This window comes from Indicator indicator, chromosome 5 (assembly GCF_027791375.1).
Source record: "Indicator indicator isolate 239-I01 chromosome 5, UM_Iind_1.1, whole genome shotgun sequence".
Lineage (NCBI taxonomy): Eukaryota > Metazoa > Chordata > Aves > Piciformes > Indicatoridae > Indicator > Indicator indicator.
In genome coordinates this window covers 43,692,799-43,712,076 of record NC_072014.1, presented here as the reverse complement: position 1 = coordinate 43,712,076, position 19,278 = coordinate 43,692,799, and the positions used below count along the sequence as shown (strand labels likewise).

At 42.7% G+C, this 19,278-nt stretch overlaps 1 protein-coding gene across 1 annotated transcript in view; it reads right to left on the bottom strand.

Moving 5' to 3' along the window:
* Positions 1-19,278, bottom strand: part of LRP1B (LDL receptor related protein 1B) — a 660,028-nt gene that overhangs the window by 130,686 nt on the left and 510,064 nt on the right. Inside the window, exons 42-43 of the mRNA XM_054381274.1 lie at positions 13,515-13,704; positions 10,658-10,862 (exon numbers count right to left, since the gene is read on the bottom strand). Of these exons, the coding sequence (XP_054237249.1) occupies positions 10,658-10,862; positions 13,515-13,704 (395 nt within the window). The remainder of the gene's footprint in view (positions 1-10,657; positions 10,863-13,514; positions 13,705-19,278) is intronic.

Below are 19,278 nucleotides of genomic sequence, written 5' to 3'. Positions count from 1 at the left end.
TGGGTGTAAGAAAGCAAAATAACAATTGTTCTAAACACTTCCATTGGATAGATAGAAATGTTTAAGAACTATTACCCAAAACAAAGTAGGCACTCTGCACATTCTGCGTTCGGCAGTGGGGGCAGTTGCTGGGCTGTCTGGCTGCTGTTTTCTTCTTCTCTTCTGGCTGAAGATAACACACTGACCTTGGCAGCTAAGTTAACAACTTTCTGCTTAACTAACTCTGCTTCTCTGTCCAGGGGGTCTGGGGGGGAAGCTCCTGGGAGAGGGAGGCCCCTTTGGGAGGGTCCCCTTGGGGGGAAGCAAAGGGAGATCGATTGTGCTTTTTCTGTTGATTGTATATATTTGTGAATGTTGTGAATTTTGTATATTTGTACATATTCATTGCATTTCATTGTAGATTTTAGACTCTGCTTGTAAATACAGCTTTTCATTTGCTTCCAGACTGAGCTAGCCTGGTTATTGTCGGTGGGGGGGGGAATTTCAGCTCACACCGACACACTTTTTATTTTTGGTGCTCCAACTCGGGGCTCGATTGCTTGTGATTTATTTCTGCTCAGATTAGGAAGCAAAATGAAGCTGTTTTGGATTTTGAGTAATTTTATTTCATCTGTTATCAGTGTGATTGTCTACAGATGGGCTGTTTCCTGCATGATAGACAAGATTGTGAGATATGTGGCATATAAGTCGTTTCTTTGGGTTAAGAACAAGTTACTGAATGTTGGTGAATTCTGTTGTGGTCTTATTGGGCTAAGAAGCTATGGTAACTCAACTATGGATCTGCTAGCAGACACATATGAGTTTGTTACTCCTCTTACAACTACAGAGGGTCTTTGTAACCAGTGGTACCCTAGATATCTTGTACTAGCCTTAATCTTAATTTTGTTGCTTCTTGGAATAATCATATGGCTACTGATAGCACTGTGTCAAGAAAGACATAAGGCTACTTGCTCTTCCAACTCTGCTGTGAATGTGAAAACCAAGCCAGTAAATTTGGTGGCCACTGTAACCAGAAAGCGTAAAGGAGATGCAGATGCTGCAGGAGATGGTGCAGATGGAGATGAGGGTCCTTCTACTCAGGGTCCCTCTGTTAAGAAAGATCCTTCTGATGAGGAAGAGAGGGTTAGCCTTAAAACTCTGGTAGACCTCTTGAGACCCCACATGGATGATGGAGATGTAGGTCAGGATGTAGACCCTAGTAGATTAGCAACTGCTGGTAGTGCCTCTGAACTCAAAGAAATTCAACGGAGGATTAAAATAGGATTATGGGGACAGCGACCTCAGGATGATGATGATGATGATGATGATGATGACATACAGTCAGCTAATGCACCCAGACAGGAAATTAGACATGTGAGAAAGGATTACATCAGAGGAGATAATGAGCCAGTCCTGTCTTGGCTAGCCAGGTGTTTTGATATGGGAGCCCCAGCATTGGTGGTAGGCGACAAGTCAGCCTCTCAGTTGGGGATGCTCTCAAAGGATACAGGCATAGACAGGCACCTAGGCAAGTGCATTGGTAAAGTTTCTCTGTGGGCACGCCTCCTACTGGCAGTCTCACTGAGGTACCCCAGCAGAGATGATTTACCATGGAACCCTAAGCCTTGGACCACAATAGCTGAGGGAATCAAGCGTCTGAGAGAGTTTGCTGTGAGAGAAGTAATGTATGGAGATCATAAGACTCTGAATCCTGATGAAATTCCTGTTGGAACAGGCCTTGCCAAAAAGCTCATTAAGCTTGCTCCTCCTAATTATGCTACTATTCTGGCAAGCAGGATTGTGGCAAGAAATTATGGTGGAGCACCTCCTACTGTTGGCCATTTCACTGACCAGATGAGGCAGTTGGAGGATAGTCTTGCACGTACTTCTTTGGTTTCAGCCATTGAAACTTTGTCTGGAGAAATGAAGAATTGCATGAAAGAGCTGAAGGAGGAACTTAAAACCTCCATATCCAACTTGATGAAGGGGGATGATTCTGATTCCTCTTCCTCCAGATGGATACAAGTTTCAGCTGTTAGGAACAGACGTGCTCCAAGAAGGCCATTCCAGAATAGGTCAAACCAAAACAGACAGCAGAGGCAATCACGTGGCAGTATCTGGATAACTCTGCGTGATCAGTTTGGTGAGAACATGAACAGATGGGATGGTCAACCAACTTCTGATCTTTTCAAGAGGTTACGGGAGCTGCAGAGGGGCAGATCCCGAGGTAGCAATACCAGGAGGGTAGCTGTCGCTTCCTCAGTTTCCCAGAACAACTCTGATAGCTCCAACAGTGATCCTAATTCTGGTGCTGGACGTTGTGCCAGCTGTACATGTGGAGGTAATCCCCACCATTAGGGGTGCCCTGCCTTCCGCCAGGGGGAGGTAAGGGATAATGGAGATAACAGAATCTATTGGGATGTGTACATCCAGTGGCCTGGCACTTCAAAATTTCAGAAGTACAGGCCCTTGGTTGACACAGGAGCTCAGTGCACCATAATACCATCAAATTATCAAGGGGGAGAATCTATAACTATTCAGGGAGTCACTGGTGGATCTCAAGAGTTGTTTAAGATAGAGGTTGATATAAGTTTAACTGGGAAGCAGTGGAAGAAACATACTATTGTAACAGGACCTAATGCACCTTGTATTTTGGGAATTGACTTTCTGAGAGAAGGGCGTTTTAAAGACCCTAAGGGTTACAAATGGGCTTTTGGAATAGCAACTGTAGAAACTGATGGAGGAAAATTGAAGTTGTCCATTAGACCTGAGCTTTCAGATGAATCTGCAGTTGTGGGACAACAATGAGATTGAGGATGTAAAGCTGCCGGTTGCTTCTCAAACTGTGCATCACAGACAATACAGAACCAACCGTGACTCTTTGGTGCCCATTCAAAACTTGATTCGTCAGTTGGAGAGTCAGAAGGTCATCAGCAAAACTCATTCACCTTTCAACAGTCCAATCTGGCCTGTGAGAAAGCAGAATGGAGTGGCGTCTGACAGTTGATTTCCGTGCCTTGAATGAAGTAACTCCACCCATGAGTGCAGCTGTACCAGACATGATGGAGCTCCAATATGAGCTGGAATCCAAGCAGGCCAAATGGTATGCTACCATAGACATTGCTAATGCTTTCTTCTCTATTCCCATAGCAGAGGAATGCAGGCCTCAGTTTGCTTTCACCTGGAGAGGCATTCAGTACACATTCAATCGTTTGCCCCAGGGGTGGATTCACAGTTCAACCATCTGCCATGCAGTGATCCATGATGCTTTGGAGAAAGGTGGAGCTCCAGAACACATTCAGTTCATCGATGACATCATCGTCTGGGGTGAGACTGCTGAAGAAGTCTTTGAGAAAGGTAACAAAATCATTGACATTCTCTTGCAAGCTGGTTTCGCTATCAAGCGAGACAAGGTGAAAGGACCTGCCAGAGAAATCCAGTTTCTGGGAGTGCGGTGGCAAGATGGTCGCCGTCATATCCCAATGGACGTGATAAACGAGTCTCCACCATGGCAAATCCCATCAACAAGAAAGAAACTCTGCGTTTCTTAGGCATAGTGGGATTTTGGAGACTGCACATTCCTGGATACAGTCAGATTGTGAAACCTCTCTATGATGTGACTCGAAAGAGAAACAGTTTCCAATGGGGTCCTGAGCAACAAGCAGCCTTTGACCAGATCAAGCGAGAGGTAGTCCAAGCGATGGGTCTGGGACCTGTCCGAACTGGTCCAGACATTAAGAACATTCTGTACACGGCTGCGAGTGACAATGGCCCAACCTGGTGCTTATGGCAAAGAGCTCCAGGGGAGACACGAGGACGTCCTCTTGGTTTCTGGGGTCGTGGCTACAGAGGCTCAGAGGCAAACTACACTCCAACAGAGAAAGAGATTTTAGCTGCTTATGAAGGAGTGAAAGCTGCTTCTGAAGTGATTGGAGCTGAGTCACAACTTCTTCTAGCTCCTAGATTGCCAGTTCTGAATTGGATGTTCAAAGGCAAAGGTTCTTCACCACATCATGCAACAGATGCTACCTGGTCTAAGTGGATGGCTCTGATAACACAGCGAGCTCGAATGGGAAATCTCGAAAGGCCTGGTTTGGTGGAGGTGATCACAAACTGGCCAGAAGGCACAAGCTGTGCAAAACCTCCAGAGGAGAGAGTAGCTCGTGCTGAGGAAGCTCCTCCTTACAGTGATCTGTCTGATGATGAAAAGAGATATGCTTTGTTCACAGACGGTTCCTGTCGTCTGGTTGGGAACAAGCGGAGATGGAAATCTGCAGTGTGGAGTCCAACGCGCAGAGTTGCAGAAGCGAGAGATGGAGAAGGAGAATCCAGTCAATTTGCAGAGGTAAAAGCTGTCCAGCTAGCTCTTAACATAGCTGAACGTGAGAGATGGCCAAAGCTTTATCTCTACACTGACTCGTGGATGGTAGCCAATGCCTTGTGGGGTTGGCTGAAAGACTGGAAGAAGAATGGCTGGCAGAGGAAAGGAAAGCCAATCTGGGCTGCAGATCTGTGGCAAGACATTGCTGCTCGCATTGAGAGAATCCCAGTGAAAGTGAGACACATCGATGCTCACATTCCTAAGAGCAAAGCTACTGAGGAACAACAACACAACCATCAGGCAGATCTAGCTGCAAGAGTTTCCCAGGTGGACACAAACTCTGATCCTGATCCTGATCTTGACTGGAAACACCGAGGTGAGCTGTTCTTAGCTCGGTGGGCCCATGACTTGTCAGGACATCAAGGCAGAGATGCAACCTACCGATGGGCTCGTGACAGATCCATTGACATTTCCATGGATGCTATCACACAAGTCATCCATGACTGTGACATTTGTGCTGCTATTAAGCAGGCAAAGCGGATCAAGCCCTTGTGGTACGGTGACCGATGGTCCAAGTACAAGTATGGTGAAGCCTGGCAGATTGACTACATCACTCTACCTCGTTCTCCATCTGGTAAGCAGTATGTGCTGACTATGGTAGAGGCAAGCACTGGATGGCTGGAAACTTATTCAGTTCCTCATGCAACTGCACGTAACACCATTCTTGGCCTGGAGAGACAAATCCTGTGGAGACACGGAACTCCAGAGAGGATTGAGTCAGACAACGGAACTCATTTCAAGAACAATCTTGTAAAAAACTGGGCCAAAGAGCACGGCATCGAGTGGATATTCCACATTCCCTACTATGCACCAGCTGCAGGGAAGATCGAACGCTACAACGGTTTGCTGAAAACCACTCTCAAAGCCATGGGGGGTGGATCTTTGAAAAACTGGGAGAAACATTTAGCACAAGCAACCTGGTTAGTGAATAGTAGAGGTTCAGTGAATCGAGCTGGACCTGCCCAATCAGATTTGTTGCGAAAGGAAGAAGGTGATAGAGTTCCTGTTATCAGAGAAAAGAATCTGTTAGGCAAAACTGTTTGGGTATTTTCTCCTTCAGGAGAGGCCAAACCTGTCCGAGGGGTGGTTTCTGCTGAAGGTCCTGGTCACACCTATTGGGTGATGCAAGAAAATGGTGAATTTCAGTGCATTCCACAAAGAAATCTAACTTTGGCTGAAAGAGGTTAAATTCAGACTGTTGCGCAGATACAGCATCGCGCCCAAGAGGAGAGTTCATGAGATCTACGGTGCACGAACCCTGAGAGCCCTGAGTCACCTGAGAGTCCCTGTTCCTTCCTTCGCTCCATCTGCGAGGAAACAAGCTGTTTGCTGTTTTTCCTGTGATTTGACTCTTTTGAATCATCTACATCTGAGATAGCCGGAATGGACTATGGTCTTTATTCACCTATTGTTGTAGATATTATTTTAGATTAGATAAATGATAGTAGCAGCCAATGGAATTGTTTAGAAGGGGTGGACTGTGATGGTTTGAAACTGTCTTTTTAATTTTTCCTTGCAAAGTTCAGAACAGAGAAAGTGAAAGAATGTAAATAAGTCACTATTGGGTGTAAGAAAGCAAAATAACGATTGTTCTAAACACTTCCATTGGATAGATAGAAATGTTTAAGAACTGTTACCCAAAACAAAGTAGGCATTCTGCACATTCTGCGTTCGGCAGTGGGGGCAGTTGCTGGGCTGTCTGGCTGCTGTTTCTTCTTCTCTTCTGGCTGAAGATAACACGTACTGACCTTGGCAGCTAAGTTAACAACTTTCTGCTTAACTAACTCTGCTTCTCTGTCCAGGGGGGTCTGGGGGGGAAGCTCCTGGGAGAGGGAGGCCCCTTTGGGAGGGTCCCCTTGGGGGGAAGCAAAGGGAGATCGATTGTGCTTTTTCTGTTGATTGTATATATTTGTGAATGTTGTGAATTTTGTATATTTGTACATATTCATTGCATTTCATTGTAGATTTTAGACTCTGCTTGTAAATACAGCTTTTCATTTGCTTCCAGACTGGGCTAGCCTGGTTATTGTCGGTGGGGGGGGAATTTCAGCTCACACCGACACAAGCAGCCAGACAGCCCAGCAACTGCCCCCACTGCCGAACGCAGAACGTGCAGAGTGCCTACTTTGTTTTGGGTAATAGTTCTTAAACATTTCTATCTATCCAATGGAAGTGTTTAGAACAATCAGTATTTTGCTTTCTTACACCCAATAGTGACTTATTTACATTCTTTCACTTTCTCTGTTTTGAACTTTGCAAGGAAAAATTAAAAAGACAGTTTCAAACCACCACAGCTTTCATCATCAAAAATGGCAGACTTCATCTAATGCTGCATTTATTTCCATCTCCCAGAATTTTGTGGTGTGCTGAGGTATTACAAACAACCTTCCTCTCCACAGCCTTGGAGATGATGTTTATCTTTTCATTAATGCCTTCTTTCACTTAATTTCTGCCAGGCTACCCACATTGGACATGAAGACAGATCAGTAAACAGTCCCAAACTATGTGGTGGATCTGTCAACCAGCTACTTAGCTGACATGGATTAGGGGATTTTATTGCCTTTGGTTAGGGAATTGCTCTCATTAGGTTCAATCTTAGCATTACTTCACACAACTACTCAAAGCAACTCATCAATGCCAATGAGTGAGCTCCCCAGAACAACAATGAATTAGGCAGGGAGGACATATAACTCTTCAGATTGGTTCTGGACTTCTTCAGGGAAATGTTAAAGGGAAGCATGGGCACATGGAAACCTGAGAAACAAAGACTCTTTTGGATCAGATTTGGAAGAGAGAAGGATTAAGAAGAGAACTTTCCTGCTACAACTAATATGCTGGACAGGGAAAACTAAAATAAACCACCACAGCTTCACTTCTAGTACCATAAAATTCTATGATTATCCACATCATTCCAGTTGCATTCCAAACACAGAAAGAATTAATTGATTAAAGAGCCTGGAACCCTACAAAAAACTGTCATATCAGAGGGAATGAGAGAGGCAAACCATGAGGTTTGGTTGCAAACTGTGAATGTTGTGCTAACAACATCCATTTTCACCAGCAGTTCTTGGTTCTCTGCTATCATTGCTTCCAGTGTGCATTAACAAAACCACAAGGAAGCAGCAGAAAGAATTCCTCTGCAGGGAGTAGGCTGAATTTTATGTTGTTTTTTTTTTTTTTTTTCTTTTTTTCTCCTAGACAACCATCCAGGCTTATCAAAGTATCTGCCTTCCTCTTGACATTGTTGTCCTTTGGCTTAGTTTTCACATCACATTATTAGCAGGCTGTAGCAGAGCAATGTCATCCTTCAGCTCACAACCACATTCAGGACCTACATCTTTTGTAACTGCTCATGTGCAGAATCTCTTCTGAGACATTTTAGCATATCCTGATTGGAATGGGGTTGGACATTTGACATTTGTGACTGTTAAGATTTTGAAGGATTTCTCTCTCTTCTGGCTACCTCAGATGACCTCACTTTTATCCTGCCTTCCTCAGTTATCTGGCTGCTTCCCAAGGTCATGTTGATGTCATCATGAATACCTTCCACAAACTGACCAAAATTGCTGTCCCAAATTGTAGAGGTCAGTTTTAAAGTCAAGTTCTTCATAAATGCTCAGCCAAACCTTTCTAGCAACAGGCCAAGGAGGAATGGTTTGAAGCTGAGGCAGAGCAGGGTTAGAGTGGAGCTGAGGAAGAAGTTCTTCAGGAAGAAGGTGGTGAGAGTCTGGCACAGGCTGCCCAGGGAGGCTGTGGCTGCCTCCTGCCTGGGGGGGTTGCAGGCCAGGTTGGATGAGACCTTGAGCAGCTGAGTCTGGTTGAGAGGTGTCCCTGGGCATGGTGAGGAGGTTGGAGCAGATGAGCTCTGAGGTCCCTTCCAGCCTGAACCATTCTATGATTTCTGCATGCAGTAGTTTGAAGAAGAGATGTGACAAAATGTTACTGAAGATAATGGAAGCTGAACTTTAGAGTTTGCACAACTGCTTAAATATAGAACTGCAACAGAAGGAAGAGATCTATTCTAGAAAAGCAGTGTTAGAGTGACAGGAAGGCTGTGCTTACACAAAGGTTAGAATTACTGCACACACCTCTAAACCCATATTGATTGTAACAATCACACCTGGAGGCCCACAAAAACATAACTGGGACCAAAGCATTCCAACCTGGATGCTAGAAAACAATCTGACTCCCCTCTGCAGGAAATTTAATCTGTTTCTAGGTTCTTGAGATGTCAAATTTTACAGAATGCTCACCACTGAAGAAGAAAAGGAATCAAATTAAAATAGCTTATAATTTATTGGGAAAATAAGTCCAAACCAGAAAATCAACTTTATTTGCTGTTGGCTCAGTTTCTGTTCTCATGAACAAAATATCACAATTAAAGCACTTAGCAGCTGACAGCAGCTGTGGCCACAATATTAAATCCAACTAAGTGCAAGAGGGAAAAAAAAAAAGGATGAAAAAGTGTAAGGGATTATGAGGAAGATGATTGCCACATTTGATTTTTAAACAGGAAGATCTCGCAAAGTGGGATAAGAAAATTTAACACACACACACACACTTCTACACAATAAAAAGGATGAAAAGTAACAAAAAAGAATTCTTCCAAACTTTAAAGGCTCCTTGAAGCAACCAAATACTACTATTAAAATATCACCTTAACAGAAAATCAATAAACTCTCACAATCCATTTTAAAAGTCGATTCCATACTGCTAAATTCCTTTCTACCCATTGACTGTACAAGATTATTGTAGGAAGCAGACTGAAGAAAGAAGCTGCTGTCTGGAAGAAAATTCCATTACATCACCATTAGCATTTCATCTTCTAGGATACAACTTCTGTCTCTGTTAAGCTAACTGAAACTAGAAAGCAGTGAGGTAGAGATGATGAGGAGGAGAAGTGTGATCTGCTTATTTTCAAGGGTTGGTTAATGGGAGGACCTTGCTGAAACCCCCCAGTGAAACCAGAGAGCTCCTCAAGTGTGTGCAGACAAACAGCTGGAAATACTCTTTTCCCTAGAGCAGCAATCACAAGTTCCTGTCTGGATTCTGGATTCTTGTATCAGTAAGAATGAATCTACTCTGTGATGAGCAACTGTGCTGAAGGGCTGCTAGTGAAGGCAGCTCACTGCATTTCAGTGCAGATCTGAGTGAAACAGCCTGGTGGCTGCTTCTGCCTAATGGAGGAAAAGTGCCCTCAGAACCTAGAAGACACACAGGGAGCTGGGGGTGTTCAGCATGGAGAAGAGAAGGCTGCAGAGGGACCTCAGGGCTGCCTGCCAGGACCTGAAGGGATCCTGCAGGAAGGCTGCAGAGGGACTTTTGCTGAGGGTGTCTAGAGACAGGCCAAGGGAGAATGGTTTGAAGCTGAGGCAGAGCAGGGTTAGAGTGGAGCTGAGGAAGAAGTTTTTCAGGAGGAGGGTGGTGAGAGTCTGGCACAGGCTGCCCAGGGAGGCTGTGGCTGCCTCCTGCCTGGGGGTGTTGCAGGCCAGGCTGGATGAGACCTTGAGCAGCTGAGTCTGGTTGAGATGTGTCCCTGAGCATGGTGGGGAGGTTGGAGAAGATGAGCTCTGAGGTCTCTTCCAACCTGAGCCACTCTGTGACTCTATGAAAGCTCATAGCATGTAAGAACTCAACTCAGTGTTACTGACAATAGAGTCAGATGATTCTCCCCAAACAGGTACTGATGTAGCACAGCTGATAGTAGAATTGCTTTGTAGGGCTCCCAAAGAGCCTTCAGAAGAGCGTGCTGGACTCAGCTTACTCTTTTCATGAGCTTTTTTTGTCTACTGTAATGGGGATGAAAAGTGAAGATGACAGAAAGCTAAACCAAGAGACAATATACCAAGAAAATTGGAGGTTTCAATGTTCAATGGCTGAGAACAGTGAGTGACCAGCCTGGCCTGCCAATTGCACAAAATGAATTCTAATGCATTCAGAGAGAATTGGCACCAGGAGGACAATTAGAATCCTCCTCTGGAAAGCAGAACATTTCTCTACCTCTGCCACTGAAGTTAGTGCTACACTTTTTTCCCAAGCTGATACAGATCATCTAGGACAACGATGCCTCAGGCCAGTACTAATGCAAAGAGATTTTGTGCTAAGTGTCTTCATCTCCACAAGGTCATCCAGCAACTGGAGTGTGCTCAGAAGGGTGTTCAGTTTAAACCCTAGTGCACAGCTATTATCAGGAGAGAGTCAGACGACTTTGTGTCATGTTTTCATTCCAAAGTGCTGACAAATGCAGACAAACTGCAGATTTCCACAGAGCATGTCTGGGATTTGTGTTTTACTTACGTATCTCTGGGATCCATCATATTCACTCCTCTCGATTTTGCCCAAGCTGCCATCTGAAAAGTAAAGTTTCTCTGCCCTGTGGTCGATGGTGAGGCCATTTGGTGTCAGGATATCTGTGCTGATGATGACTTGGGCATTTTTGCCTGACAAGGTAGATCTCATGATGCTTGGAAGCTGCTCATTCCAGTTAGTCCAAAACATTAAGCTGCATTAAAATCAAAATAACAAACAAAACCATAAGATACATTTTATAATTTAATTCTCTGTGAAATGAGCATCAGGAAATAAAACCAGCCAGTCACAAATGGCACCTGGAAGTAATTGGGATAATCAGTGGTGAATAAGAAAACGTTACAGCCAACATCCTATAAATTATAGCAGTTTCCTAGTTCATTAATTTGCACAGGAGCACAGATTTTCAATCTCCACAGGTCTGTTCAGCTCTGCTCATGTCTCTACACTAATGCACCATTACAGAGAGCTGTGTAATGATAGCAACTTAATTCTCCTAATGTGTATGTTGGTAATTTCTAACAGGGAAATTCATTTGCAGCATTGCCCACATTAGAGCTGTGATACAGACCGAAGGGCTGGCAAGCAGAAGGCTGATGATGGGGAATCAAGTGATTTTAATATGCTCTACAGGAGGGGCAATCAGCCCCTTGCTACTGCTGCAACAGCAGAGGAAACACTGTGGGATGAGCTGAGGAGGTACTCGTGTATAAATACACACTGAGCAGAACCTGCCCCCTCCTCTCACTGAAATCTCCATCAGCTTTCAGTTGGTTTATTGATGGTATCTGGATAAATCTGATTTTACAAGATTGCATAAACTCTAAGTGAAGCCACACATGGCAATAACCTCCTTGACTGCCCACGCCCCATTGTATGTTCAGCTAGCACAAGTCACAAACAGAACTTCCTAAAGCAGAAATGTGGCCTCATGGCCCCAAAGGGCACACAGTCACAAAAGGCAGAAAAGGCAGGTTGCCTTTCTTCCAGAAAACAGAAAAGATTCAAGTAACTCAGATTTGTCAGACACTTACTAGCAAGAGGCTGAAGTAAAACCAGGAACCCTCCTCTTATCTTACTAGGAAAGAGTCCTCTTGAGAATGGCAGGAAGAGAAGTAAATTAGGCTTCATTCCAGAATGTAGTTGTTGTATGATTTTGTGCAACACATGTGCCTATCAATCTTCCCCATAAGAAACTCAGTTTCCTTTCTTTGTAGGTGCTTGAAAAATTTTTTGTTTTATTAAATGAATGTGTAAAACGCCTGACAAAAGACAGCCATAGAGGATGGCTCTTGGTAATTCTCATTGAGCTCACTTAAAGCCAGCTGGAATTTTCTAACATTCAAGGACAATGCAATGGTTATTCAATCTGAAATATAAAAGCATAAAATGTTGGCTCTTAACTCTGCAATTGCTTAAAAAAAAAAAATCACATTTGCATCCTAAACAAAGGAATCTACTTATGCTCCATGGCGCTCATCAGGGTGACTGTGAAATCTGGTTATGCTCCATGGTGTTCATCAGCATTGGGTGACTGTGAAATCTGCTTAAGCTCCATGGGGTTCATCAGTATGGGGTGACTGTGAAATCTTCGTAAGCTCCATGGTGTTCATCAGTATGGGGTGACTGTGAAATCTTCTTAAGCTCCATGGGGTTCATCAGTATGGGGTGACTGTGAAATCTTCTTAAGCTCCATGGTGTTCATCAGTATGGGGTGACTGTGAAATCTGCTTAAGCTCCATGGTGTTCATCAGTATGGGGCGACTGTGAAATCTTCGTAAGCTCCATGGTGTTCATCAGTATGGGGTGACTGTGAAATCTTCTTAAGCTCCATGGGGTTCATCAGTATGGGGTGACTGAAATCTGCTTAAGCTCCATGGGGTTCATCAGTATGGGGCGACTGTGAAATCTGCTTAAGCTCCATGGTGTTCATCAGTATGGGGCGACTGAAACCTGCTTAAGCTCCATGGGGTTCATCAGTATGGGGTGATTGTGAAATCTTCGTAAGCTCCATGGTGTTCATCAGTATGGGGTGACTGTGAAATCTTCTTAAGCTCCATGGTGTTCATCAGTATGGGGTGACTGTGAAATCTGCTTAAGCTCCATGGGGTTCATCAGTATGGGGTGACTGCGAAATCTTCTTAAGCTCCATGGTGTTCATCAGTATGGGGTGACTGAAATCTGCTTAAGCTCCATGGGGTTCATCAGTATGGGGTGACTGTGAAATCTTCTTAAGCTCCATGGGGTTCATCAGTATGGGGTGACTGTGAAATCTTCTTAAGCTCCATGGGGTTCATCAGTATGGGGTGACTGAAATCTGCTTAAGCTCCATGGGGTTCATCAGTATGGGGTGACTGAAATCTGCTTAAGCTCCATGGGGTTCATCAGTATGGGGTGACTGAAATCTGCTTAAGCTCCATGGGGTTCATCAGTATGGGGTGACTGTGAAACCTGCTTTAAGCTCCATGGTGTTAATCAGTATGGGGTGACTGTGAAACCTGCTTAAGCTCCATGGGGTTCATCAGTATGGGGTGACTGTGAAATCTTCTTAAGCTCCATGGGGTTCATCAGTGTGGGGTGACTGTGAAACCTGCTTAAGCTCCATGGGGTTCATCAGTATGGAGTGACTGTGAAACCTGCTTAAGCTCCATGGGGTTCATCAGTATGGGGTGACTGTGAAATCTTCTTAAGCTCCATGGGGTTTATCAGTATGGGGTGACTGTGAAATAAAGAAATGCTGCTGTGTCCTTGGCACTAGGCAACTAAAACCTGGTAAGGAAGATAAAATGCATACTTTTGACATTCATCTAGAGCTAAAAACTGGTGAGGAAGATGTAATACATACTTTTGACATTCATCTAGAGCCAAGACATGTGGGTGATCATCTTCAGACATTGTAATTACTGCTTCCCGGTTGAAAGCTCCTCGACGTCTCTGGTCAACAGTGTGCCTCATGATGGAGGATGTGGTCGAGCTGGTCCAATAAAGAGTGTCCCAAGCTCTGTGATAAGCAAGTCCCTCCACTGACCCAACATCTGGAAGACATGGTTACACACAGAGTGCATTAAAACTCCTTCCAATAAGTTCTATGAGGGCGGTGGAACACTGCAACAAGTTGCCCAGGGAGGGAGTTGAGGCCCCATCCCTGGACATATTCAAGGTGAGGCTGGACAAGGCTGTGAGCAACCTGCTCTGCTGGAGGATGTCCCTGCTGACTGCAGGGGTTTGGACTGGATGGCCTTTGGAGGTGCCTTCCAACCCAAACCATTCTGTGATTCCTGGAAGCTGATCCTGCAAGAGTCAGGGAGTTCAGCTCTGACAGCCACTTGACTGTCAAGTCTTATCACCCCACCTGTTCCTTGGAATCAAACTTCTTATCTGTTCATTAATTGAAAAAAAAAAAACAAACAAATATGGAGACCAAGATTATTAATAATATCCTGGACTACATTTGTCAATTCTTACATTAATGTTCTTTTTTACTGCAGTCTCCCCAGACAATATATTAGGAATAATAAGCATTTAATCCAGACAGCAGTAATTATTCATGACTTCAAACATGCTTTAAGTCAGGTCTTGGGCATGTTTTCACTAATTACTCCTATTATTTAGCATTACCTTTCACTGTATTTCCTAACACAGATACATTAATAAGGATCAAAGTGCCCTGTTGTTCTTAACTGTAAAGGATTTTCTTTTTAAACACCTGAAAGACAGTGAAAAGAGGCCAGCTCTGAAGGTCTCCTCATCACCACATCATTTTAATAAGCCACAATACCACAGCCTTCCATTCTATATGGTGAGCTAGAAAGAAAAGCAAACATGAATAAGCAACTAAAGCATATATTTAATGTCCAAGAAAGACAAATTGTATCTGCTGCCAATACATAAAAACAACAGAGGGTGAGCAATAGGAGTAATTATTTCCTACCATTATTTCTGAATTACCAGAGAATTGTACGTTGATTACTTCACTTATTTTGTTAGAAACAACTAATTTTAGGCCAGAAGGTTCATGTAGCTTATTAATGAGCTGCAGAAGGCACAAAGCTAGAAGTACAATCAGGATGAACACTGGTTATTACAATTTCCATTCAGCCTGCTGGAAGATGGGACCGTGCCATGCAGTTCTATACGCAGAACAAAGTGTCCCCAGACAAGTCTGATGCAACTGAAAGTGCTAACACTAAATCAAAACCAGGAGGCAAATAAATCAAAGCAAACAATTATGCATCCCTTTGTAAATATTTGCACATTTTCATGGCATATCTGTAAAGAAGCTTCAGTGACTTGTCTTAAAGAAAGAAGAGAAAAAAATAAATTAGAGGATACTCCTTAAAGGGAGGTGAATATGTAAAAGGGTTTTTTCCAATTAATGAAGGATAATTTCCAGGAAAAAAAAATTATCTATAGCTGATTTACAAGTAAATAAAGTGATGTTAAAGTGAATTTAATGTTAAAAATGGCACTGAAGTTAAGTTGGAAAGTACAAAACCCCCTTCTGAGCATTGCAAAGATGACCATTTGGATAGCACTTTGAAAAGATGGATGGGTTCCACGGGGTCTTTCTTTGAATGCCACATTGCGTTGCTTTATTCATAGATTTTGATTTGAAGCATCAAAAACATAGTGAGATAGAGTAAAGGCTTTATCTTCTTGTTTCAGAAGTCAACAGCTGAAATAAAAGATAGAATCAGAGAATTGTTTTGATTGGAAATAACCTTTGAGAAGAGAATTATTTAATATCTCTAGAGGTCTGTAGGTTTGTTTCAAAGTTTGTTTCCAAGTCCATGGCATAAGATTTATAGAATAGGTGCTAAAGGGATCCAAGATTTCAATTTCTTCAATGGCAGTAACTTTTATTATTATTACTACTATTTTTACTATTATTACTATTATTATTATTACTACCACTATTATTACTATTAACAATAATACATAGTATGAGTTGGATAAAGATATTATTATTACTATTATTATTACTATTAATAATAATAATACGTAGTATGAGCTGGATCAAGTGGCACCTCTACAGTGCAGGCAGATCTTCAATATATCATCACTGCTCACACAACATTTTTTGTTCTTTTCCATTGTTTGTAGGTTAAAATAAGAGGGGTTGTATGCTTGTTTGTTTTGGAAGTTAGTGAAGAACCCCAAACCAGATATGAAATCAATTACCAAGGAAAAATAGGTGCCAGCTGAGGACAGAAGTAGTTCTAGAAATGGTCCTGTAGCCACTTTCAGGTGGCTCCATAAAAAGAAAACATTCAAGCAATGTCAAAAAGCCAAAGGCAGGAGCCTGGAGATGATTGCAAAGACCTCTAGTGTTACAGCATTAGCAGTTAGTATTTTATATTTAATATTCCCTACTTCCTTGAGAAACACTCTAGCACATTTTTTATTTTTTTAAGGTTAGTTTCTCATTATCTATTTAGCTACCTTAAAATATAGCTGAAATATGTACTCATCCTCTCCAGTGCTGCAACGGAGGGATTCAGTCCCAAGATCTACTGACAGGAGGAAAATTGGCAATTTGTTTACTCTCCGCTTCATATTTTGAGAGCATCCCATAATATTCTGAATTAGTAAAGCATAGAGAAAGTGGAAATGAAAAGAAACACATTTGTTTCCCTGACACATTGAATTAAAACACTGATGGCATCAGATGCCTACAGCACTGATTAAATTTATTCTAGCCATGAAGCAACAGTTTGTGATTTTCACATGAATAGAATACTTAAATGAAAGGAACATTAATACAATATGATATTAATATACAAATACTCACGTTATTCACCTGCCACTGACATTCTGAATTAAATCAGTAATGGGGTGTGGAGCTGATTAAATATCTACACAAGAGAATGCAGCAGCTCATGATTTACGACGGCGCCGGCAGAGCGATCGCATCATCACGCTGCCAAACATTATCTATCACTTCTACTGGACTTAACGAAGATAGATTGCATCCCACAGACGAGATGCAGCCCATAAATACTGCCACCTGATCTTCAGCTGACTTTCCCAGGCAACAGACAAGTAACAGATCAATAACTGAAGAACCCAGAGCAGAGCTCCCTCATCATCGCAAAGCATGGGAGGACATCAAGTTGTGATGATCCAATAGCTGTTGCCACTGACCTGGGTGGGAGACAGATGCTGTTTCTCAGTTTCCCAGATTTTTGTTTCTTAGCTTCTTTAAAAGCCTCTAGAAAGTTTGCAGTCAAAACACTCTCAGTAGCACCACTTCAATTACCCTTTCCTTTCAGTTTCCTATTTTTACCAGCTCCTTTTCTTTAAGTCATAAAGGAAGACCGACCATCAACATCGTAATTCTTTCAACACTGAAAAGCCATCAAAGTCATAAAACTGAGCATAAACAGCATTTTGATAACAGCACCTTGGAGAAGGCTTTAATGTTCAGTACTTCATATTGAAGACCTGCTCCATCTTTATTTGTTCTCTGAAGTGGCTTTCACAATTTACCTGTCAGGATACAAACCCTTAGCTGTTACACCAGATTGGGCCCAGGATATGACACTGCTCTCTGCCAATCTGTGCATGTAAGATTATGGTGATACATAACAGGTGGTCACCATTTGATCTGAGGTGAAAAGATTGCCTCACAAGCAGTAAAGCCCCTGAAGAAAAGGCTTTATATTCACTTAGCTAACTGACTGCACCATTCAAACTTGAAATAGTTCTTTACCCTTCTGCCTTGCTCTTCAAGTCCTGTAAAGAAAGAAGCCTTTTGCTAAACACAAATTCTAAGACATTGCAATAATAAGTTGCAATGAAATAAATAAGCAAGAAGAGTTCCATTTATCTCAAAAAATAGACTGGAGCTGAGGAAGAAGTTCTTCAGTAGGAGGGTGGTGAGACTCTGGAACAGGCTGCCCAGGGAGGCTGTGGCTGCCTCCTGCCTGGGGGTGTTCAAGTGAGGCTGGATGAGGCCTTGAGCAGCTGAGTCTACTTGAGAGGTATCCCTGGGCATGGTGGGGAGGTTGGAGGAGATGAGCTCATTCTAGCATTCTATGATTTGAGTGTGATTTAATGTAACTGCTTTTGTTAGTCACAGGTAAAACAAGGCCATTGCATATTCTACTGCAACAGCAAGCCTAAATATCCAGTATCCCACAAACTGTAACAACCAATTGTTTCATTGTCCCAATTGGCCCCCAAAACATGGTTTTATTTCAGAGTACATTTAAAGTTTGCTAAAACTCCACCAGAAGTCAGCAAACATCTCTATCATTTGTCAGTCTCTCCAAACCATAAAACCATCCTACGACACCTTAAAGAGTATTAAACGTGATAAGAGAGTATAAAGAAAGGGTTTGTGTTCTTCAAGGCAACAACTACCTTAAGTAAAGACACTATAAACATGGAAGGAACCTCATTATGCCTTCAAACCCAAAACCAACCAAAAAAAAAAACAACAGAGAAACAATCTGTGGGTTGTTTTTGTTTTGTTTTTAAGAAAGTATAATACATCAGCAAAATTGTTCAGTGTATTCCTAATGGCAAATAACATTCAGGCTATGTGCAAATAAAAATGAAAATCCAAATAACTGCTCAAGAAATACTTCGAAGACATTCAGGGGAAAAAAACCCAAAAATCTCTACCAGGTAAAGATCTTTCTGCATTTATGACCTTGCTGCAGTCCATGTCAAAGAAGATACATCAAATGCGGGATGTAATTACTGCTCCTGGGAGGTAAGTGCAGTGAGAAAGACAGGCAGATGCCTAAGTGGTAGGATACTTCTAGTCACAGAATGGTTGGGATTGGAAGGGACCTCTGGAGATCACCTAGTCCAGTGCTCCTGCTAAAGAAAGTTCTCGTAAACCAGGAGCACACAGGAACGTTTTGGAAAGTCCACAGAAAAGGAGACTCCACAACCTCTCTGGGCAGCCAGTTCCAGTGCTCTGTCACCTTCACAGGAAAGGACTTTTCCCTAATGCTGAGGTGGAATTTCCTGTGTTCCAGTTTGTGTCCTTTGCCCCTTGTCAAGTGTCTATATTCCCTGGAGCTTCAGGACATGGTTTCGTGGCCATGGTAGTTGGGCTACAGTTGGACTCTTGCAACCTTAATGATTCCATGATTCTGTATTTATGTGATTCCATGACTTTGAATACAGTGAGCTCTGCTTACATAGGCATAAATGAGGGTTTCTCTTTGGAAAGACAGCAGCTGACAGCATTTCAACAAAGGTATTAGTCAGGCCATGGCAGAGAGTGCCAGCATCCCTTGCCATGCTCAGCTTTTAAAAACAAGCCTGGATTATGCTCCTAAATACAATGTTTATGCTTTTCTTTCTAGTAGTGGACCATTTCTACTCCTTTGGACCATAGTATTTTTATTTAGAGAATGATTTAGCCTTTTATCATGGGGAGGAGGGGAATAATTAACAGCTTTTTATGAGGAAATCTCCATTTACCTCCAATTTCCTTTTTCCCTGCCAGTGGATATCCCCCTTCCATGGCTGCTCCCTGAAAGCTCAGTGCAGAAAACCACATCAACAGGATATAAATCTGCAATGTTCTGCCCTTTATTATCCTGAATATAACTTATTCCTTGAGTAGGTTTAGGGAGTGTCTCAGGGTC